General features: G+C 35.6%; 1 protein-coding gene across 8 annotated transcripts; it reads right to left on the minus strand.

Moving 5' to 3' along the window:
- Window positions 1-2,716: 2,716 nt before the first annotated feature.
- LOC149567652 (uncharacterized) lies at window positions 2,717-23,022 on the minus strand. 8 transcript variants are annotated; one of them, XR_016362455.1, is made up of 5 exons: window positions 12,489-13,039; window positions 12,339-12,403; window positions 8,324-8,387; window positions 8,081-8,146; window positions 7,501-7,937 (listed from the first exon to the last, which is right to left on the minus strand). XR_016362455.1 is itself a non-coding variant. In XM_089820906.1 (4 exons), exons 1-4 carry the CDS (start codon window positions 12,533-12,535, stop codon window positions 3,125-3,127), a joined length of 222 nt encoding a protein of 73 aa, XP_089677032.1. In that variant the 5' UTR covers window positions 12,536-13,039; the 3' UTR covers window positions 2,717-3,124. The 8 variants fall into 8 exon arrangements, 5 of the variants coding, with proteins under 5 accessions (XP_089677032.1, XP_089677028.1, XP_089677033.1 ...); XM_089820906.1 differs by lacking the exons at window positions 7,501-7,937; window positions 8,324-8,387 and adding an exon at window positions 2,717-3,168; XR_016362454.1 differs by having other exon boundaries at window positions 12,339-13,059.
- Window positions 23,023-24,437: the final 1,415 nt, after the last annotated feature.

Genomic DNA, 24,437 nt, shown 5'->3' on the forward strand with positions numbered 1-24,437 from the left:
AGAGATCATTTGAGGTTGACGCTCCCTCATATTACCTCGTTAAAGCTAAAGTTCAAATTGGAAGGAATGAGTGAAGATGAGTCAAAAATCATTGAACTAGGCTAGAAGGAAGCAAATGAGCAAATTCAAGATTGGAGCAAAGTCGAAGAGGATGATATAAATCTCAAGACTAGATCCATTTTATCCTGTATAGACAACTGGTTGAGGAGGAAGAGTATAAGATCAATCAGCGAGAAACAAATTGCAAAATCCCCAAAGGTAATTTCTTTCTCTAAACCATTAACCTCTGACATCTCATTTTCATCTCATGCTGCAAGTGACACTTCAACTCCTAAGAACCAAAAAGAAGCGACATCCCCTAAGTGACTCACGGCTTACAAGACCATGTCTAAAACCAGTCTGCAATGCTCACTCGAGAGAAAGTTCAAAGAGAGACTACCATGGCTCAGGAACAGAACAAAGGGGAAGAACTTACTCTATCAGACAATCAAGATGGCGATGTGGAATTAATAGAAGCCCCAAATGTAGTGCAGTCTGGTTTCATGACTCCTCCCAAAAGCAACCAAGGAGTAGCAACCACTTTCACCATTCCATCCTGGCTATCAAACTTAGTGAATAAAAAATGTAGTCTCCAACCTATGTCCATACCTGTTAAAGACATAATCACAAAGTACGCAGCTCACGTCTCTAAAAATAAGAAGGTGAAGAGCGACGCAAGGTTAATCAAAAATCCTATAACTAGTGAAGTTACAACTAAAGTGGCTACCTACAAGTAGAAGGAAGGCTCTAAAGAAATTGATGCCGAAGATTTTAAGGTTACTAACATCAATTTGGGGGCTATCTCCAAGGACATCGAGAATCATTTCTTCAAGTTTTCCGGAAACCATATGTTGACTTAGTCCGAAAAGAGCAGTAAAGAAAAGGGCTAAAGAAACTAATAATCACCATGGCTGAGTATATAGAATCCTTGATGAATGTTGCTGCTCTCCCGCTAATACAAATGCCACAATATTTTGATCCTAACTCATTAGACAGTCAACAACAAGTTAGGCAAATGCAGATAGGAAAGTTACTCTTAGAGGCAATGAGTGAATAGGTAGAGTCCATTGTGAAGGAAGTAAATCTATCCTAGACTTTACCACTACATATGTGGAGGGAGAAGTATTGTTGGGCAAAGTTCAGACCCTCATTCCAGTATGGGAGGCAAATCAAAGCCGGTGCCAAGCAATCGTGTTTCAGGTACACAAAGTGGAAAGGTATGGTGTGTTGAAGTTCCTAAGTGAAAACCCCATGAAGGTCGTGGACTCCTACATGTTATTCATCCTAAATAGAAACATGAATTGGAAGGATTCTATCTACAAGGTAGCCATAGAAGAAATGTGAGCAGTCGAACTTGAAGTCATTGGGATGCACAAGAAGAAACTAAAAGATATGCAGATCATAAACCCCATAGGTATCTTACAATTTGATGATGCTAGCATGGATTCTGATACCTTAACCAAAAGTTTCAGTGACACTATGTCCGGGATCAAAGATAGCGACACTCCTACTTATCGAGACTTCACCATCATAGCTAACATTGAATTAATGTTGTATCTGATAAAGAGCTTATGCCAAGGAAGAGTTGAAGGATCAGGGAACTAAGGTGGCAAAAAGATGTGTGTAGATCAAAGTTGCCCAATCTGAAGAACCCTCATTCTCATGCAATACATGAATTACAAGCGCCTTCAAGAGCTGGAAGTTAGTCAAGCAAACCATGGTGGATGGAGAGAAGCCCAACAAGGAAATTTAGTTATGGACAATTATCTATTGAATTTTAAATTTTAAAAACTATTTTAAGATGTTTTTGTCTATAACGGTTTGTAACCAAAAGGTTGGGTCTTGATGGAGGCGTTTCAGGTTTGTAAAAGACTATAAATTTTGGAGCATTAAACTAGGACAGGGTTAACTTTTAGTTATATAGAAAAACACTTGTAGCTTAATATTGTTAAAAGCTTTTTTGTGGAAATAGTAATAGACAGAAGGTAGTCCTATATGCAAATGTTATTTCTTTAAAGACTTTGTGCTTGGGAAATTTACTTGAATATATAGATCTATCAGTATTTTGTCATGGTTTGAAACTTGGAGTTAGAGCTAAATCATTTGCATTTACTTTGAGGATTGTGATGATTGATCGTGGATGATATCTATTGTTGTTTCTTCTTATTGTTGTATCTGTTCTTTATTAGTAGAAATCAGTTTATGTTACTATAGGATTCAATTTGTTATTAAATCTTGCTCTATTGTGGAAAGATTGTGTGCTTTTCAATTGCTTGTTCAATTTCTAAATTCAAAAACTTTACCTCCATACCTATACGTGAGAAATCCTTAAGCACTTTCTAGCAAAAGTGTGCATTTTGTTATTCTTTAGTTAATTTGAATTCATTGATAATCTTTTGTAAAGGGAGTTGTAAATGTAAAAATTCAGAGGGAAACAATTAGCATAACATTTACCCAATTGTTGTGAGCATCATTGATTTTCCACCTTGGGTGTAGATTGAATTATTGAATTTTATAGGGAAAGATAATTTGTTCACTAACAATCAAACATTAATCATTCCATTTGGAAAACATCTAAAATGAGTAACTGTATACTTTCCTGTATCTATTATGAATGCATAAATCTTACCCTCTTTTCACAATCAACCTCAAGACAGATTTAATTTGACACAACAGAGGTCTAAAAATAGGATGGAATCCTGCAAAGTTACACCCCTGTTAATTAAATGAATAATTAAAATGGCAAATATGACTACAACTATTTGCAACAAGATACAATAGGGTCAGTATATGGCTATGAATCCATTTATAAAATAGTGATTTGCATATATCATTTTATGCCCTTTTAACAAATGGACAAATGGACAAAAATTATAGTCAAGCATGTTTAATATCTGAGGTGAAGCAAGATTCTTTGAGGCACGAATTGGGAGAACGTTTCAACTCTACTAAATACTAATTCCAGCTACCATACTCATTTGGGATTTTTAGTATGGGAGGAAATAAAGATTTAGAGGGGCTATGGCATGGCTGATTTTTGGTGTGCTTCCTTCGTTGTTATTTCATCAAAGCCATGCTAGAACATTTAGAATCGCTGGCCCTTGGAATTGTCAAGCTTTTGCAGTGAGCCTAATAAACATAGCTCAAAACCAGGTGTTTCAATGAGCATAATAAATAACAACATGTGGTAGCATAAAAAGACTCCAAAAGAGAAATCTTTGTATTAAATGTGTAATAAAATGATACCAAAAATAAAGTGACCCATTTAAAGCTCGCGAAGCATTGCCTTTATTAAGCAACTCTGAACTTGATTAACACATTAACATCCCTACAAAACCATAACTTGGATGACCAAAGAAATAGCATTGACAAGTTTAACCTCTTGAAAGAAGGCATGGCTTAAAGTCCTTCCTAATGTAAAGTATTTTCCAACTCAATCAATTCAAATATTAGAAAAAAAATGAAAGATGAAAATTGATTATTTAAGAGTGGTTTGTTCACAATGCTTTTCTTTGCTAAATGTTTCTTGATTAGACTGTGTATCATGTTTAAAGTCTGACATTTCAGGTCAAATGTTCCAGTATCAACTTTAAGGTAACTTGATGATGGAGCCCATAGGGAGAGCACCAAAACATCAGAAGTTTAACATGCTGAGTAATTTAAATCTGAAACATTTAGCATAAGTACTTTTAGGGATGCTCCACCCTTGAAACTGAAAAAGTGGCTACTTGTTGATCAATCCCTTGAAATTCTCTCTAAGGAAAATAATAAAAGACATCTTTAGTACTTAGGAATAGATGAGTTGTAATACTTTCTATTTGGCACATCTGTATGTTTAATAAAGTAATATTTTAGTTTTGGATGATAACAAGTTAAAATATGACTAGAAACTATAAGAATCAGCTCAAATACATGGAAAGGACAGGTACAGGTACACCATTTTCAAAATGTGTACCGTTTAAGAGGATACTTGTATATCTTGGACAGACAAATTAGACTTTCAAATAGTTTCTTGTGTAAATCCAAACTAAAACTTCATAGTTTAAAGTTAAAGAGAACAAGAACATTTAGATTTAAAGAATCTATCATTTTTTCATACAAAAATAAGCCATGTAGTGCAGTGACAATTTTTTTAAAAACAATTTATACATGTATTGTTTTAATATTTTAATGATAAAGCACTTGTAGAAAAATCAAGATGTGTGATGAGCCCTGCTGGCTCAATCTCTATCCACCTAGAAACTTTCTGGTTTTAATATATGAATATCTTGTATTTTGTGTGTTGTTTTGGAGCTAGATATATAATGCAATTTATAGATCATAGACAACACATGAAATGAAAAATGGAAATTGCATTCACCGAATGAGGCTGCTTAGTTCATTTATTGTTTTAAACAAGGCATAATATCTGCAAAAAATGAAATATAAAATGGTAATTGCAGCTAATATCTACAAAATGAAATATAAAATGGTAATTGGAGCTAATGTAAGAAACCTGGAGATAAACACACCATCATGAGAACTCTCTAGACCTTCAAAAATAACCATACATGTACAATTAAAGTAATAGGTAACTCTACTATGATTTGAAATGAGCCTAAATTGTGGATTGATCAGCTCCAAAGACCAAATGTGTCCCCTTGAAGACTCACGTGAGCTTGGCATAAAGCACAATAGGCCATTTTAATGCCCAAAATCTTGTTCTTAATGTTGCTAATTCTTATAGCTGGTTCTTCAATATTTTCACTATTTAGTGATGCAGCTGATGAATTCTTCAATGCTGGACACTAAAATTGTGAATCATATCAGACAGATTTGGATCAATCGTTGGAGCAATCTAGAGAGAGTGAGGAGTCTCTAGATGATGAAAAAGCTGTTGAATTACAGGTATTAAAATGTTGATTTTCTTGCATATGAGTTTACAAATGGATTCCAATAGGATTGGCACATTTGGTTAATGAATAGAAGACTGGTACCATTTTATTAAACTTCTTTAAACTTTAAAGAAACTCCCTTACACATTTTTGTTTAAAGTTTGATATTCATGTGGCTATCATGATTAATATGCCTATGTATAAGGCTCAGCCATACCATGTGGGAGAATAATTTTATGATAAATTAAGTGTTAATGCAACTCACTTCTCTGTGGCATTTAGTCATTTTAATTAAATATACAATGTGCAAAGACATTAAGCCAAAAATAACATATTATGTTTCTAACTGAAAATGATACAATGCCAAAAATGGAACCAATTTCAGCTGAACTTGAAAGGTAGACTGGATAATACTGTAAGACAATATTATCAGAATGTGAGTTAAATAGTCTATTTGTATATGCTTGAAGTGGTTTTTAGGGGGGTTTTCACATGCTATATTCTAATTATATTTAGTTGTGATAATACAAGGACTTATATGTTTGAATAGAAGATATTGTGTGCACATAATTCCAATGGATGTGTTGATCTTGTGAGTTGAAAAATCTAGGCGCAATAGAGATCAAATTGATTACCTTTAAATATTGGTGATGTATGTTCTTGAACTATATGCATCTCTGCTGCTCATAACTATCACATACCTCTCTACATCTTGCTTATTTTTGCCAATGTGTTATGGAGCTCCTCCTGCCGGGCGTTCATTTTTGTTGCCTTGATGATGTGACAACATGTTTTCTTTATTCATAAGAGTTGACAGTCAGCATGACATGGCACCCAACGACTACCATTATAAGCTCACAATATAATATATGATTGTGTATTTATTATGTTTTTGTTAGTTATGGTTCGATTGAGCTGGGTTTTTTTTTTCCTACTCTCGCTGATGGGCTCATCTTCTTTTCTATGTAAACGATATCAGTTGGAAGTTTTGTTCGTTCCTATTCGAGCTTGGCATTTTTTTGATCATTCATTCTTTATTACTTTCTCATGAGACGTGTGGCGTTGCATAGTTCTTCAAATAAAAAGTTTTTGCGAAGGCTACCGTATAGCAAGGATATCAGAGTATCTATTGCTCATCAAAAATTTGTTCGTTCCTATTCGAGCTTGGCATTTTTTTTATCATTCATTCTTTATTACTTTCTCATGAGACGTGTGTGGCGTTGCATAGTTCTTCAAATAAAAAGTTTTTGCAAAGGCTACCATATAGCAAGGATATCAGAGTATCTATTGCTCATCAATTTTGATATAGAGGAGTTTTTTAGTTGTTTTGTTTTGCATAAAGATTGCAATATTTGTGACATATAAACTTCAACCTTCTTCTTCAGAACTGTATGTTGAGGTTTATGTTTTTGTGTCATTCTTATTGATATATCAAGACTCTTTTTTTTCTCATGCATTAAATTAATCCAGCTCAGTGCTTTACAAGGGTTTTGATATCATTGAAGTTGAAAAGAAAATTTTGGTTCATATTTAAATGTTGCATTCATTATGAAAGAATTTAAGAATGTTTATGTTCGACACATTATAGTGACTTCCTAGATTATGTTAGTGCTTCCAAAATGACCAAATCTAATGGATTACAGCTGAGATGATATCTTGTTTGATGCTTTGCACACTAGCAGGAGGACTGAGAGAGAACTAACCAAACTAAAGTCCCTAATGGAAATTTGATTTGTGAGGAACCTATTGCTGAAGATTATGTTGATTTTATTATTGTTGCAATAGAATTCCAGTTGATGGTGTTGATTCTCATTGGGTTGATATACCTATGCTGCAATCTGTTGCATTTGCTGGTCCTTGAGTAAAGATTTAGGCAAACTTGTATCAGAGATAACTCAATCATCATCATGAGATTTACTAGTTTGTCTAGCAATTCTATATCAGTTCAGTTTGTTCTAGCCGGTGAAACTATTTTTTGGTAATAGACTATCTTCACCTAGGCATGATAGAGTTGACCATATAAATCAGATTGATTATATATATATATATATATATAGATGCGTATTTGAAGATGATATATATGAACATGTAAACGATGGTACTTCATTGTCATATATTCTGATATACTTTTTTATTGTTCTTAATACTGTTGTTACAAAGCTTTGAGTGAGTAATCACTCATGCTGAGGCACCAAAAAAAAAGAAATGGACACAAGTAGGAAACCCCACACAAGATACCTTGAAAATAGAGATAAAGATAACTATTGCAGGTTTGAATATGGACAAATGTCTTGCCCTTATTGCTAGGCAGGCAGCAACATATATTGTTAAAAAATAAAATACCAGTCAACATCCAATCATTGCATAGTATCAAGATACAAAAGAAAAACCACATCCATGGAAAATAATTAGAATTGAACAACTATAAAACCCAATGACATTATTAATAAGTTTGAGAAAACCTTATATCACAGTGAACAACATTGAATAAGAATAGAATTCATTGAAAGAGGAATATAAATTTATTAAGCACTAGCAAAATATATATGGAGGAAGACAATCAAAATACTTTTCAAAACATTATGGAGGTGTCTAAGCTTGTCAACGGGAGATTCATATTAAAGACCCAATGCCCATCATCAATTGAACAAAGCAATCTGAGAAGTATGTCAGTCCAAGTCATTACAACAATAAGCAGATGATAGGAACTAATGAAGTGAATAGATTGGACGGGAAAAATAAAAAACCCTAGAAGCACTCTTTCTACTCTTTTTAAAGCACCCAGGAACCATGATTTGATAGTAGAATGAGTTTGCATCATCACAACATAACAATGTTGATTGATAGTGGGGCCAACTGCTAAGTGCAGATTTGGTTCCTAAGAAAGGTTATCCAGAGTGAATATATTGCATTTTTAAGCTTATCCACATGAATTAAAGTTTATCCACATGAAACCCCCATCTCCAATCCTTCTGGTTCCACAAATATAAAGATGAAAACCGTCTCCCCTCTAAGTCTGAAAATCTGGAGAGATACACTTTTAATGGAATTTCGAAAAACCCGTGAAATCTTTTCCGACACCATTCAACAAAACTGCCCCTAAAATTCACTAGAGAAAGATTGTACTTCATTTAACCTTTGCAAAGCAGCCTGGTTTGGGAAATTACCTGGTATGCGGTGTAAGAGCCAAACCCGCTCTAATTTTGTGTCACCAGCTCTCAGCTCCCTCGTTCCTGAAACAAACACAACAAGATTTTGATCTACATAACCACCAACTGTTATCTTGTGCATGGTCATCTCTATGTCCACAGTTTGGACACCTACAGAGTTTTATGACAGAATTATCAGCTAAAGTTTGAATCAAAAGAAAAGCATAGAGATTTTGGATGAGAGTTGTGCTTTCAATTTACAAAGGGCTTAACGAACAGTTCTCTCACAACCCTTGCAATGCAATCTCACCTGCAATTCAACAACCTGCCCACAAAGTAAAATCAAACAAATTGCCATTTTTTCCTAAAATATATCATACCAATGTAATTTACTAATGCAATGTATTATAGAGATGGTTTTTTCAGTTTATACTGTTATCTATTAAAGAAAGTATTAAGATGGGGGAAAAGAATGAGAAACTGATAACCATTTTTCTTATCAAGCTAATATGGAATATAACAACCCTAATATTTTTCAAATCGTACTAAGCAAATAGCATTCCTTTACATAAGGAATCATGTTGAGGTAATGGAAGCAATGAATCTGTTGAAGAGTGTTGGTAAACAAATTTGTCATCACATAAAATATTTACAAAGTGACTCAAAGACGCCCAGACTTGAAGACAAAATAGGACCAACAATTGGATCGCATTGCAATGAAATCATGCAAGCGTCCTCTGAATTTTGTAGGGTACAGCTCTCCAATTGAATATACAATGAATGAATTAAAAGATACTTTTAACCAAAAAGCGAAGGCTTCCCACACTATTCTTGGATGGGGGGCAAATTATTGTAACTGAATTAGAAAGGAAAGACTTAGCATACAAAGATGGAAGCATACAATCTTCTCACCCGCACATGCACTCTGAAAGAAAGAGAAAGATTAAACAAACGGGAACATTACCTGCATTAAATGAATACGGTAGTAGAACTTAATTCCATTACTCAATCCCAATTCACAACTAAACCAAGAATGAGAACAATCTGATGTACACAATCTTCAAAATGATAGAATCTCTGATCACACCATCAAAAACTGCCCCTACTTATTATACATTCTACGTTTCCCTTCCAATAAAACACAGTCTACTTATTTCAGAAAAAGCAAAACCCTTCAATACACTTTTACCTGCCTATTTATTTCTTCTTCACTGACGTTTCCAATTATAATAATTGATTCTTAAAACTACTTTTTGAATATCCCCATCTCCTCACATCCTCGGGAAATTTCTCATTCTTCCTTTATCCGTTTACCTTTACAAAATAAACCTTATTACAAGCTTACATTAATTGGCAGATTTTTTGCCCTTGGGCGAATTACAAACCCCACCTGCATGGAATTGTACTTGGAAGATTTTTCACCCTTGGGTGAATTACAAACCCCACCCGTGTGGAATTTTCACCCTTGGGCGAATTACAATCCCCACCCGCATGGAATTGCAACCTTTGAGAATTATTTTCATGAGACCCCACAATCTGATGATGTCGAAATATGTGAAATAGTTTCCAAGGATTTTTAATCAATGTTTCAACACTCCCATTTGGCTACGTCTAAATTGGACAGATATATTAAACTAATTGACAAATGTTAATTAGTGGTTATTCCACGTTTCTCTCTTATTTCATCTCTCATGAATAACCCAAATTGATTCTTTCTCTATTTCAGGATTGATGGTCTTCATCTTGTCAAACATTTCGCACCCAAATTTTGTTTCACATATGAACCCGTGGCTTTGATGATGGGATTCTTGGATGGGATATGAATACAACCGGGCTTCAAATGAGCTCTGATGTGTTATGCTGCCAAATCAATCTACAAATGAAGATGAGGAAAAAGAAACACCCTGTTAATCATCTCGAGTTTTTACTTCACTATGCCTAACATTAAGATGATGTTTCCATCTATTGCAACTACACATCTGCTACATAGGAAACATACATTCTGCCTATAATATTCTGACCACAACAATGGGGCTACCTTGATATTCTTCAAAGGTATAGGTATGATGAGCACACAGTTTGAAAGGATTATCAAAAAAAAAGGAGCCGTGCCTAACTAATTCCTGTCGGCACATCAATGGGGCTTCACTATGCTCGTGACTTGAGATTCGTTTCGATGCCTTTCAATAGGGATGTGTGCTATTTGGTTTCATAATTCCCACATTCTTGATTTCTCGCTTTACTCATCATGCTCAACCATTCTATCAAGGCACATGATGGATCTCTATGCTTTGCCGACCCTTTCATTTGAATTGATGTGTATTGTGAGCTTACATCTTAGAAACCCAATGCCTAATTAGGTTGAGATGGTCTCTTTTCTCCTTTGTTGTGAACTCGGAGTCTTCATGTGTGTATGTAGGTGTCGACCAAGGATGTTCTTCATGGCATGTTTCTCACAAGTTCATAATCCAACCTTGAAGCTATTGGTAGTGTTGACCTCACTTATTGGAATGGAAATCTCTAAGGGATTTATTGGGTCTTTCATGGCATTTGTGATGGGCAAAAATGCATTATCTCCATGACGTCTCTTGTGTGATTCTCCCATGCATGTGTTAATGTCGAGCACCTCTTCTTTTGACTATGGTATTCTATCAAACAATTCACGATGTGTGGACATTTTCTGTCTTTAGATGTAACCGTGGGCCCTCCTCGTTCTTTTCACCTTCTCCTTGACGTGAGATGAGGCTCAAGTTCCTTCAATGAAATATGTGGGTATCTGCCATCTAATGTTATACATCCTTTGATCGAACATTATTCTTTGACACTGTGAATGACTCCATACGAACCTCTCGATGATTGCTATGAGGATTCTAACTTGAGGTTTAACTATGAGTGTATCTCCTTCGAAGAAGATACATACTTGGGTTGCTATATGGTGAAGACAAGTGCAACATCATTCATACCTCCCGTGTTTAACCAAACATCTGGGGTTTTTGGTCCTTTTGTTAAATGGTTGGTATGAGTCCTCTATAACCGAATGCATTGGCTTTGAGCATTTTATCACACTATCTGCTACCATTTCTTCGTTCCAAACTCAACACAAAATGTGCTCAGGTAGGCAACCTGTTAAACAGTTCATGTGCTTTGCTAATGTCGACCTCCATGCAATTCATGATGGTCAAACTACTTCCATTGATGCCCTAAACTCAAATTTGGAGTCACTCAACCTTTGTACTAAACTGGTGAACTTCAAATTTGAACAATGCATTTTGAGCTTTCAAACCTTGAATTTTTGAATCAATCGAACTTGAGGGATTTGTGAACCCTTTGTGTTCTTAAATCTGCACCTTGAACTTCTAACTCGAGAATCTCGAAGATGAACTTTGGGTCTGCTTCTTGACTTTGAACTACACTCATGAACTTCTGAATTTGACCAATTGGGCCAAGAGAACCATCTAAACCGTTTGAACCATTTGAACTACTTGAACTACTTGAACCAGTTAAACCTCTGAACTGTTGAACTAGTTCAAATCGTATGAAGTTTACAAAGGATAGCCAAGAACCTTGGGCTTTTGAGCATTTTGATTCTTTATCATGAAACTTCATTGAGCATTTTGATTCTTTATCATGAAACTTCATTTGAGACTTGCTTTACACAACATTTTCAACATAGACTCTTTACACAACATTTTCAACATAGACTAGAGGAGATTTCAAGAGAACCAAGAAGAAGATCATCAAAAGGATGAGATTTTCAAGTTTAAAATTGGGGTTCAAAACGCCAACTAACAAAGAGTAAGCATGTGGACATATATTGTGAAGCAATATAAATATTGCTTGTCATAGCCTTGAAGGCTATGTTGTCGCCTTCCTACCTGGTAATATTTTCAATTCAGTCAATAAATATATTATCACAACTAACATTATTCCATATAAAGTAAAATCTATAACATGCGTATGCTGCATGCAATAAAACAGATTTAGCCTGTTTTGTTTGGCATGTGCTAAGGTCAATTAAGGATTACTATATATATATATATAAAAGCCTTTCTGAAGATTCTTTATTGAATTAACCGTTTACATTTATTCTGAGAACCTCAAGTAGCTTGGCCCCAACTTTAATTTTATTGTTAACCATGGTTTCTGTAATCTTATAGTTCAACTACACCAATTGACCAGAGTCCAGACCTAGCAATTTTCCTGTTTCTGTTTATATCCGCAGTATCTAATGTCATGCTTTGATTAAGTACTAAAGCAGCCTGGATTGGGAAATTACCTGATATGCAGTGTAAGAGCCAAACCCACTGTAATTTGTATCCCCAGCTCTCAACTCCCTCGTTCCTGAAACGAACACAAGAAGTAACGTCAAAATGACCGTGCACCTCAAGTGGCACTCAAATAGAATACAAAACCAGGATTGGAATACCCGTTCGATCCATTGCAGCATGAACCACTGTTGGGGATACAGTGCATTTGGACTGCGATAAAGACTTCAACCCTGTGTCATCCAGCACCCATATCATGACACTTTCGGGGCGAACGAACACTGGCTACTCCATGTGGCTCCGCAATAGGAAGAAACCAGGTCATTGGCGTGTGATTGCCGGGCAGCCGATGGAAGTAAAGACACCAAAATTAGTAGGCATCAATCTGTGTGTGAATCCACCATGGAAGCAATTTTATTAATATAATGAATTCAAGTATCATTAAGATAGTAATCTGAGTAGCCAATGTGAATTAATCAATATTTTGTCAAACATTTAGTTTTAAAAATTGTTCAGTACCAGATTTACAAATATGAGCTTTAAATTATAGAGCGAAAATGGCAGGAAAAGAGCGAAAGACGATTTTGGAAAAAAAGCAGAGATACCAAAGCAAATCAAATAATGCGGATTTGAAACTGTATTACAAAGCACTAAACAAAGGACATCAAACGGCAGTCGTAAACAATCCAAACCCTAACAACAGAGCAGAAAACCATAGACATCAAGTAAACATTAGCCAGATCAATCACAGAAATACGCAAGGGCAAGAAGAAACAAGAGTTAATGGGAATCGCATTGATACAATCAATCAGTTTCAAATTCTAACAGATAATAAGGCTAGACAAATTAACTCTTTCAAGGAAACTGTCGAGGCATATGATAACAGAAGGCTTGAGATCTTAAACAAAGGAAAAAACAAAGAATGTCCACCGAAGGCAGAGGAAGGATGGCAAATCATTCAAAGGAAGAAGAAGATATCAAAACAACGCCAGAACCACCAGTCGCTGCAGAAAAAGCAAAATTGGCAAAATCAAAAAAAAGACCTAAGATTTAAGATCCAAAATAGAGGAGATGGAGTCGGCACAGAATGTAAAAAGCAAAAGAAGGAGGGTAATACAATACCACCAACACTTTATATATCTGAAGCTAACCGTACGGCATTAGGGCAGCGGCAAATTTTAAAGGAAAAAATGGAACTTGAGCCTTCGAAGGACAAATCGTATATCCCTCCACATAAGAGGAACATGGAATCTCCGAAACAAAACCAGCTGCTAGATAAAAGCTTTGCCGATACTCAGATCATTAGTGACATATTCACAGAAGAAAGTTGGCAAGAATGTGAAGAAAGGGGGCTTTATGTAGTATGGAATGGCTAGCGAATATATCCCAAACCTAAAAAGGAGAATAGAAAAATACTATCAGGACCAGGTAAGTATAAGTTTCTTTGCAAAAAGCTCATTATTTATTCTTTGTAAATCAATGCGGACTAGGAATTTATTAGCCAAATTGGCAAATTGTTTTTATAAAGGTTTTTTAGTTAAATTTTTACTATGGGAACCTAACTGGTTTGAAGGTAAACCTAATAAAACTGCTTACTGGTTAAAATGCAAAAATTTCCCTCCGAAAATTAAACATATTAAAACCCTAACAAGAATCGGGAATTTCTTAGGTAAGCTAATTGGTATAGAATCTGATTATTACAAAGAAAGTACCATCAAATTCTTGATAGAATCAGATTATAAGCCAACAAAACCTATAATCAAAAAATTAATTACAAATAGATCAATTTATAACCTAGAATTTTTAACCTGTGAGAGAGAATGTTCTGGCATAATCATTTCGAGCACCGAAATTGGATTTAAAGCTACAAACATTAAAGACATGCTCAGCGGTATCAATCAGAGAAAATGATGTAATAATGGAGTAGCAAATTGGAAATTATACAGAAAATCAGTAATAGACGAACAGTGTATAGAGGAGCCTAAGGACTCTCAGGAAGGGATAACAAATAATGATCACGAAGAACACGAGACAATAGAACGAGATATTTTACCAGCTATTAATCAATGCACTAAATGCAGAAATAATGTTGAGGAATTGGAGACTAATAAGAACAAACTCAAGGCACTAAAATATGAAATTGCAATCACCCAGAGCGATATTGAAGATTTGTTAATCATCACAGAACAAATGCACAAAGAACATTGCAAAACGGGGGAGAATTCTCAGACTTTAAACCCCCTAACCCATAAAGAGAACAGTCAGAAACCATTGGATATTGAGGACCTTCAAGTAGAAACGGAAGAATACATAGAATCTCTAAAAAGCACAGATACTCCTATTCAGAAATCAGCTAAAATCCCAACAGCGGATGATGAACAATGGAACAATATTACAATTCGCAAAAGAATAAGAAAAAGAGTTACAAATTTTGGCAAACCCCAATGGATGGCTCAGATTTATTTGAAGAAGTTGGGAAAAGTCAAACCACGGGCATGGAAATGCAAGCAACAATGGAATTACCTGAAGTTACTGAGATTTTAAAAGAAGCAGGCCTATCAGAAAGAGAGGTCAACGAAATAAAAGGACTTAAATCCAATATACATGAGAAGGAAGGAATGAATAATACCGGAACCAATAATAGTCCTAACCAGGCAAGAAAAGAAGAAATAGAAGATATAGAAGAAGGAGATTGGAACTATGAGACAAAAGAGGATGATTTAACTGATTTTCTTATTAATGATCTACTAATGGATGAACCAGAAAGCAATGAAGATGAAAACAAACAAATCACTTCTGAGTTGCTAGGAATAGCTACCAATGAAGAAGGATGTAAACAATCTAAATGTGGAAAAATTAAAAAAAGAAGGGGGAGAAAGTCTCTTAAAAAATTAAGAGAAGTAGCAGGACAAGCCAAAGAACAGCAAAAAAATCAATGATTTATTAAATGTAGGGAAGGGGAAGAGCCTTCCCAGTGTACAATGAAGATCACTTCCTGGAATGCTAGAGGGTTAAATGCCCCTAGCAAAAAAAGGCTATTAAAACAAAATTTAATAGCTTTTGAGTCAGAAATTATAATCATTCAGAAAACTAAATTAGATATTGCAAAAAGTATTAAACTGGGGAAAAGATTAAATCAATGGCAGTTAGACTTCAAAGAATCTCTAGGAACTTCAGGAGGACTAGGAATAATTTGGAATCCTCGGAAGGTCAATCTCACTATAATAAACAAAAATTCTAATTGGATAAGCAGTAGAGTGACAAGTCTCAAAAACAATGTAAAATTTGTACTATTTAACATCTATGGTCCCATCTCTTCTAGGGACAAAGCTACAGTATGACAAGAGATCAGTGGTTTTCTCGCTAATCATCCAGATATGACAGTATTTCTAGGAGGAGACTTCAATGCAATAATGAGGATGGAAGAAAAGTATGGTGGAAAGCAAATGTTATCACAGATAAACAGGGACTTTAAAAGCTGGGCAGAAAAAAAATATGTTCACAGATATACCAACTAAAAATGGAATATTCACATGGAATAACAGAAGAAAAGACTTCAATTACATCGCAGAGAGATTAGACAGATTCCTAGTTAAAGGAGATTTAAGCAGCCTGGGCTTAGATATTATGGCAGAAATTCTCCCAATATCAAGATCTGATCACTTTCCTATTACTCTTAATATCTTAGAACCCAACAAACCAATAAGAAATGCCTTTAAATGTGAAAAAATGTGGTTTCTAGATCCAAATTTTATGACTCAAATTAAGAATTGGGGGAAAACAGATAAACCGTCAGGATCAAAAATGTTTTGCTTGACAACAAAAATGAAAAACCTAAAAAACAAAATAAAAGAATGGAATAAAGAGCACTTCCAAAATATTTTCTCAACAAAACTTGAAATAGAAGAAGAATTAAAAAACCTCAATAATGAAGTAATTAGGGAAGGCATGGACAATAATAAATACATAAAAGAAAAAGAATTAATGATTAAACAAGAAGAAATATTAGCAAAAGAAGAAATCTTCTGGCGCCAAAAATCAAGAGAGAAATGGCTAAAAGCAGGGGACAGAAATACAAAATACTTTCATAATAGTACTCTCCATAATCGTAATCTTAGACTCATAACTCATATTAAAAACTCTGAAGGTAACCTAACCTCGGAACCTCCTAAGATCTCTGAGGAAATAATAAAGTATTTTCAAGATTGTCTCAATAATTATGAAATATCTCATATCACTGCCCAGCAGGAAATGCTCAGAAATATCCCCAAAATTATCTCAGATGAAGACAACAAATTCTTAAATAAACCATTTACGTTAGAGGAAATAAGGACAGCCCTCTTCAGCATGAACCCAGATAAATCCCCTGGTCTGGATGGATTCCAAGCATTTTTTATCAAAAATGCTGGGATATCGTTGGGGAAGAGCTTTGGGCTGCCATAGAAGCGACTAGAAATGGGGGACATATACTCAAAGAAATTAATCATACTTTCTTGACATTAATTCCCAAAAATAGTAATACTGAAACCCCAGGGGACTACAGACCGATAGCTCTCTGTAATACTATATACAAAATCCTATCAAAAGCCCTAGCCGCTCGGCTCAAGACTCTGTTATCTAAAATTATATCGAAAGAACAAATAGGCTTTATGCCTGGAAAATCCACAATTGATGGAATATCTATTATACAAGAAACAATTCACTCAGCAAAGACTAACAAAGAAACTTGCATGTTCCTCAAACTAGATATTCAAAAAGCATATGATAAAGTAGACTGGCGATTTTTATGCAAGACTGTGGAGAAATTTGGATTCTCAAAAAGATGGATAAACCTCATCTACCAGTGTATAGCTACACCAAAATTTTCAATACTCGTCAATGGTACCCCTGAAGGTTTCTTCAGTGCTTCAAGAGGCATACGACAGGGTGACCCAATTTCACCCTTTCTTTTTATAATGATGGCTGAAACCTTGGGTAGAACTATCAAACAAGCTCAAATCCTATCCAAATTTCAAAGCATTCCGATAACAGAAAATGTTGAAAATATAACTCGTGAGCAATTTGTAGACGACATTATTATGGCTGGACTTAGCACTATCAATGAAGCAAAAAACTACAAAACCATCTTAGATAATTACACCAAAGCATCACGACAAAAAATTAATGCTGAAAAATCAGAAATTTTCTTTATGAACACAGAAAATAACCAGGAAGAACAAATATGCAATTTACTAGGGTATAAAATAGGAAAATTTCCTTGTAAATACCTAGGAATATACATAGGAGAAGGTAAAAATCAAAATCCAAGCTGGCAAGACGTCCTCTCTAAAATAAATAAACACACAGACAGCTGGAATGGGAAATGGCTAACAAAAGCCGATAGAACTACCAAAATTAAAGCAGTCCTATCAGCACTTCCGACATATCAGTTATCCTGTCTTCAAATTCCTAAAAATATCAGTAAAAAAATTGAAGCCAAACTCAGAAACTTCTTTTGGAACGGGACTGAAAATAAAAAGAAAGCGGCTCTAATTAAATGGGAACATATATGCTGAACAAAGAAGATGGGAGGATTAGGCATAAAAAACTTAGAATGGCAAAACGAAGCATTAGGGGCTAAACTGGCATGGCGCATGTTTCAGGACAAGGATAGTAAATGGTCCAAAATCCTATACAATAAATACCTAAATCCTGATGATCCAACATCCTTATTTAGAATTAATAACCCTCCCCGAGGACCAGAATTTTGGAATTTTCTGACAAAATGTCGTCATACCATCTCTAAATATGCAACTTGGGACATTGGAAATGGCAGTAATGCCCTCTTTTGGGAAGATTCCTAGAATAGGCTTCCTCGTCTTGAAACATATAACATTTCCAATCAAACAGTGAACCTCCTCAAAGAGAGATGGGGGACAAAAGTAAAAGATTATTTGGATCATGATCCAGCCAGTGAGGATACTCCGTGGAAATGGAAACCCCTATCCAATACTAACATATCAATTATCGATCAATCCAAGCTAGAAGGTATCCTCCAAGACCGGAAAATCCATCTTACTAACAGAGAAGATAAATTAAGATGGGCTCTATCTAATGACGGAACATATAAAGTTAAAGAAGGATACAATGCGATCCTCAACTCCCAAAGATGGGAGGAAATCAACATCCCTATGAACCTCTGTTGGGATCCTGCCATTTTGCCCAAAGCAGGAATCTTCCTATGGGCGGCTTTCCAAAATCGTATTCTCACCGCTGATAGAATAATTAAAATGGGTTTCCAAGATCCCTCTAGATGTTCTCTGTGCAACAACAATAATGAAACAATAAATCATTTACTCTTCCAATGCAGCTTCTCCAATGAATGCTAGCATAGGATCAAGAGAAAACTCAGCTGGACATCGCCACTTCCTGAGACCTGGAAGGATCATATCAATGGATGGCCTAAAAGCAGAGAGATCAGCATTCATGATAAAATCTGGAATGTCACTCCTGCAATTGTAACTTGGGAATTATGGAAAGAGAGAAACAGAAGAATTTTCAATAACATTGGAATGACAATCCCTCAATTAGTCAATAAAATGGAAATAGCCATAACTGAAGTCTTAAATAATCACCTTAGAGTTACTCCTAAACAGGAAGGCACATTTACAACTTGGGATGCAGAAATCAAAAAACACTGGCCTCAGTTAATTAATCTCCCATTAGTTTACAATTCGAAGAATACATTAGCACGCAAAGAATGCAAATGGAAACCGCCCCTCAAGGATGGAAAAAACTTAATTTTGATGGAGCCTCCCGCGGAAACCCAAGGGTATCTGGATTAGGGTTTATCCTAAGAGACCATTTGGGACAATGGATTGTCAAAAAAGCAAAACCCCTAGGTATTACAACCAATAACTTGGCAGAATTAGAAGCAGTAAACGAAGGACTTTCATTCTGCAATAAATACAAAATTAAAAAATTAATAATCGAAGGAGATTCCCAAATCATCCTAAATGCCCTTAGGAAAAGATACACTCCGAATTGGAAAATCAATTCTAAATTAGAAGAAGTAAATAAAAAATTAGACAGAATAGAAGAAGTTATCATTCAACATATCTACCGTGAAGGAAATTGTGAGGCGGATAAGTTGGGAAATGAAGGAGCGAATGGCAACGACATCCTTTTACTCAATCAAACAATAAACTAACAAATTAATATTTTTTAGGAATCCCATCAGAAATACTCAACTTCAGGACATATAAACATAGATTCAGATAAATTCTATTTAGATAAGTTATTATATTTATAACGGGCTATATTAAATTTAATTAGATCCTCTCGTCCTTATGTTAAGAGACTAAAACCACAAATTAGTCCTTAACCACTCGAATAAGAACTAGAAAGGTAGGGATAACATAGTGTCTTCGGAACTTTTAACTTAAGATTAAAATCTGGCTTTAGGTTTCGATATTAACCCCACGAATAACTTTGAACACTTCAAACCTCTAAACCAATAGAACTGAAGTAGGCTGCCGAATTCTTAGAAAGATCGAAGGGAACTTTCTAGAACCTCTAGAAGCTCCTCAAATTCTCTAGAACCTTCGGCGTCTATACTTAGCTTTATCTGCATCTCCTGTCTCTTTCTACCTCACCTCAGTCAGAACAATGGAAACTTTCATCAGCCTGTATCATGTTAATGAAAACCGAACTATGGCATTCAGGGGGAACATTACACCGGAACGATGGACTCGGATCCTTAATCCAATTGATAATATGACAAGAATTGCGGTTAGCAAGGCAATTGGTGAAAGCGTTTTCAGGTATGAATACACATGGAGAACAAACAGTGATATTATAGGATCATTTATAGGCTGCATGATAAGGGCAAAAATTGATAAATGGGTTACTATTCGTCTTTGTTATAATATTTTCAATCCTGTATGGCTAGTAGGGTTGGAAGAGGCAATTATGAGTATCGATAACAAAAATAGAATTCCTCTTCCTGAGCTTTACATGGCCCTACCCCCAGGAATTCTTGATACCACCTTACACCCCACTCGACCTGTAATCCTTATCCGCGACCCTCCCACCTTCAACAAAGAATGGGCAAATATGGAAACTAGCATCCACTTTCTGCTGCGATGGAGAGGAATCCTTGAAGATAATAGCCAGGAATGGCTTCTAAACTATCTCAAATCCACCAAAGCTTACATAGAACCGGGTTCAGATTTTGATAATCTTCCTTCACTCTCCTTTTGCACGCCCCAATTTGGACAAATCTAGCAAAGTCAGAACAGCTTATGTGTTTCCCCCCAACTTCCAGATGGAAGACTCAATAGATATTTCAGAAATTATCATGGTGTTCAAAGAGAAAATTGTAGAAGCAGAGTAAATTTGTTTGCACTCAATATGAAGCTCTCAGAACAGGCTAAATGAGAGCAAATTTTGATTAAAATATAGCAGGTCTCTCTTAAGTATCAGCTCTTTGAAACTTTGTAGTATTTAGGTTGTTGTAAGTAGGGTTTAAATATATGTATATGGATAAATTTGTACAGGTAAACAGTATATGCTAGAGATGATAAACTCATAGAAAATTCTCTCTTTTTGTGGCTTCCCTCTCTGCACCATATTATAGTAAAACAATATTATGGGATACATAAATAACAGCAGGATTAATTGATTAATCTTATGATTAAGCTGAACCATTGAGGCATATATTGACCAAGCTGGTTTTTATCTCTTTTCCTGTATAAGCTTTTTTTTCACTCCTATTCACCTTCATGATGACAGTAATGGCTGGAAGATTTATATGAGGATAAAGATGCTAAATCTGTGAAAATTCACTCATAGCTTATTATAGCCCTTCTATGTCTTTATTTGTTATTAACATATAGGATTTTCAACACTTAGATTCTACTTAAGATGGTTTTTAATGTATAACAAATGGTAAGGATTGGGTAATAACTTTACAGTCTAGAAAGAGGGACATATGTTATTATATGTGGGACATTGATATATATATGTTAGCATGAGTAAGCATGTATATATGAGTGTCAACATAGATAAAAGGAAGTTCTGTTAAATATAGGATGTGAAGTATTACAAATTTCCACCATAAATATCCCCTCTTTCGTTGATCCAGTGACATCTAAATGGATCTCAATCCGAAGCTTGAAAGATGAAATAATTCACATAAAAATATTAAAATGTTCCAATATCAAATGATTGTGATATTAGCATGAGATACTAATCTAAAACTTATATGGAATTCTAACAATACTAACTCCCTCTCTTTGGAAGCATCTCTTGTTTGATTTTGTTGTGAAGCAAACAAGTTAAAAGCAAGTTACTCAGCGATTGTCAAAGATATTTTCCCTGGTTCTCGCCCTTTATAACAGCAGCCCATGAAATCCATTGGAAACTACCAGTTGTAAATTGTATGATAAATGATTCATAGTGATAATTGTAAAAGTGATATTAAAACATGATGTAATTGCTGGGGTATGCCCCTAAGATACATATAAAATAAAGGACATTTGTCCCGAGCAAGATTCTTCCCCGTTCTTTCCTACCAATGCCTGCTTGAACAGTGGATTTGTTAAAAAGCTTATATTAATAAATAAAATCAAGGCTTTTGCAGTTTATTGATTAAAAAAAATAAAAATTAAAAAAATGTGAATTAATCAATGAATACGAATTAATATCTGGAAAAATTAGCGGTGAACCAACGAATGCGAATTAATTAGAAGCAAGATCAGGGAAGGCAGATTGATCAGAAATGATGCAAGTAAGAATTAAGAGTTTTAAATAAATCTGGTAAAATACATTGCGCCGAAAAAATTCTGCAAGCACCCGCACATCCGTCACATTAAAGCCCAACATTTGTGCGTAAAACTCAATCTGCTTGCATCATAAGCGATCCACATAGACTCCTCATTCGGTGATTTTCAAGCCCCAAATGCCCATATCACGAGATCTCTCACATCGCAGTCAAAACAAGATGACCTATATTCCATTGGCTTTTGTTCATTCTAGTTTCCATTGGTCATATCAATGGTCACATTTGGCATTTTTTACCTCCAATTGTATGATCTTCTTTGTTTGAAAATCAATCCGGACTTTCCTTGTCTGCACATTGCATGCAACCAGGCCCAGCCCGATCTTCGCCGACTACAAGATCAGACATCCACTCCCATTAGTGTCCCAAGCTCAACATTCTAGTAAAAGTTGAGAAATACCTAGTGATGGCTCTTCTAAATAATTTGGCACATTAGAGATAATCAGGGTATAGAATACAACGATAGAAAAGAAATTGGGTATATGAGTTATATGAACAATATAACAAAAATGGCTTTGTAAGTGAACTTCTCCGCTCAACGATCGAAAAATACGAACCATACCGCTTCTACAAGCAGAGTCGATTCTCTCCAGAATAACCGCCAAATTTTCAGACAATACTCTCATATTTGGAGAACAAAGTATGACGTTCCCTTTTATTGTACACAGCTTAAGCCGCATAGAGAGATGGAACAAGAAGAGAGTTGGATCCAGGTTAGAGGCCATCGATCCAGAATGAATAATGATAGATTGTCTGCAGATGGTAGGCAATTTCTTCCACCAAAGCCACATATTCTCCAAAATAGTAAGGCAGGGTTTCATTGGAGGGGCTTGGGCTCTATTTTTGTGGAGCGGGTGGCTCTATATAATATTTTAGAGAGGGCTAAAGCTTTAATTAGAATCTTGTCCAATAGGAGCTATAGATTTTTAGCCCTCTCAATTTGAGTGGGTGAAAATGTGTCATGTCCCCTTTTTAGCGACATAATTTTAATAGGAGATTTGCCTATCATCGACTATCGTAGGCAAATGATTATGGGAAGAGGGTCATTCTTGTCTTCCGATAATTACAATTTTGCTCTCGAAGAATAATAATTAAGTAAGTGGGGCCTACTCGCTCTAATATTAAATTAAGGTTGTACTTCAACTTTATAAAGTTATCATAAAAGATGATTCCGGAAAACTTCCAAAAACTTCTCAGCGAAGTGAATAAATAGAGGATATGAGGCTCCCAGTTAAGCAAGCGGTTTTGTGGATTCGATTTCTCTTTAATTGGAGCAATTTGTAGTCATTGGTCTGCAGATTTCCCATAGGTCTTCGGGAACGAAAACTCCTTTAGATCTGCATAACTGAGGAGGTGAAATATCCCCCGAAGGGTTGCACATCGGAGGTGGCACGGCAGTCATTTCATCAGGGCTAAATTCCTAGCCAAAGGGCCAATTCTGAAAGATACATGCATTGAAAGACAGGTAACAACGAAGAATTTGGTTAAGGGCAACATCCGAATAGAAGTAATTTGAGTTAATATCCAGTTGCGACAGGAGGACAAATTCGATATCCTATTTGATAGATCCACATTCAAATACACCCTTGTCAAAGATTGGCGGGCTGAAGGCACAACCATTAGCTTGCGTCGAGGCGTTTAACGTCTCTCACCACAGGAGGAGATTATTCAATATCGGGTTTGAGAAGCGGCAGTTACTACGCATTTCGTGGGACTGTACATGAATATCTGCAGCCGAAAGCGACATTGAAAGATAGGAGACCAGGGCGCGATCTTCCTGAATACTAGACGGATTCCGCTCTAACTGTCGAACTCCAACCACGGGTCGCGAATCATATTCCCAATACCCAGCGACATTGTTAGTTTGGATGAGGGCAGAATCGGGACTCAGCTTGTGTGTTCCGAGTATTAATATAGCAAACCTATCAGACGACATCAAAACGAATAACAGATCAGGTAGGCTCAGACTTGGCAGTGACTCCGCAGCTAATCGGAAGGAGTAAGGTTTTACTGCTCATGCAAGGAACTTCCTTAGGTTTTCCTCTAATATCACTCTATTCGTAGCTTGAACAAATATATATGCATTGTCACTGTTATTCCTCTAATAACCATTAATTTTGAAGGAAGATTCGAAATATTGCATTTGAAATTTTCTAACAATTGTGCACCCAGTGTTTTACAAATTTGTCATAGTTCAGTTTTGGTATTTCAATAGCTTTCAGTCAAAGGACATAACAAAATGGGGTGGGGCTAGATTTAACCCCACTTGTTTAAGGATGATTTTGCCATT

This window comes from Cupressus sempervirens, chromosome 3 (genome assembly GCF_028749045.1).
Source record: "Cupressus sempervirens isolate cs-2001-9-10 chromosome 3, ASM2874904v1, whole genome shotgun sequence".
NCBI lineage: Eukaryota > Viridiplantae > Streptophyta > Pinopsida > Cupressales > Cupressaceae > Cupressus > Cupressus sempervirens.

Bases quoted from the DNA above. Each gene is read 5' to 3' on its own strand.
- LOC149567652 (XM_089820902.1), bottom strand. From the start codon at position 22,968: ATGAAACCCTGCCTTACTATTTTGGAGAATATGTGGCTTTGGTGGAAG. The intron at 8,147-22,709 runs GTATGGTTCGTA...TGTTTGTTTCAG, and splicing joins CGACTCTGCTTGTAGAAGCG to GAACGAGGGAGCTGAGAGCT. The intron at 3,169-8,080 runs GTAATTTCCCAA...TATGTTTATTAG, and splicing joins GCTCTTACACCGCATACCAG to GCTCACTGCAAAAGCTTGAC.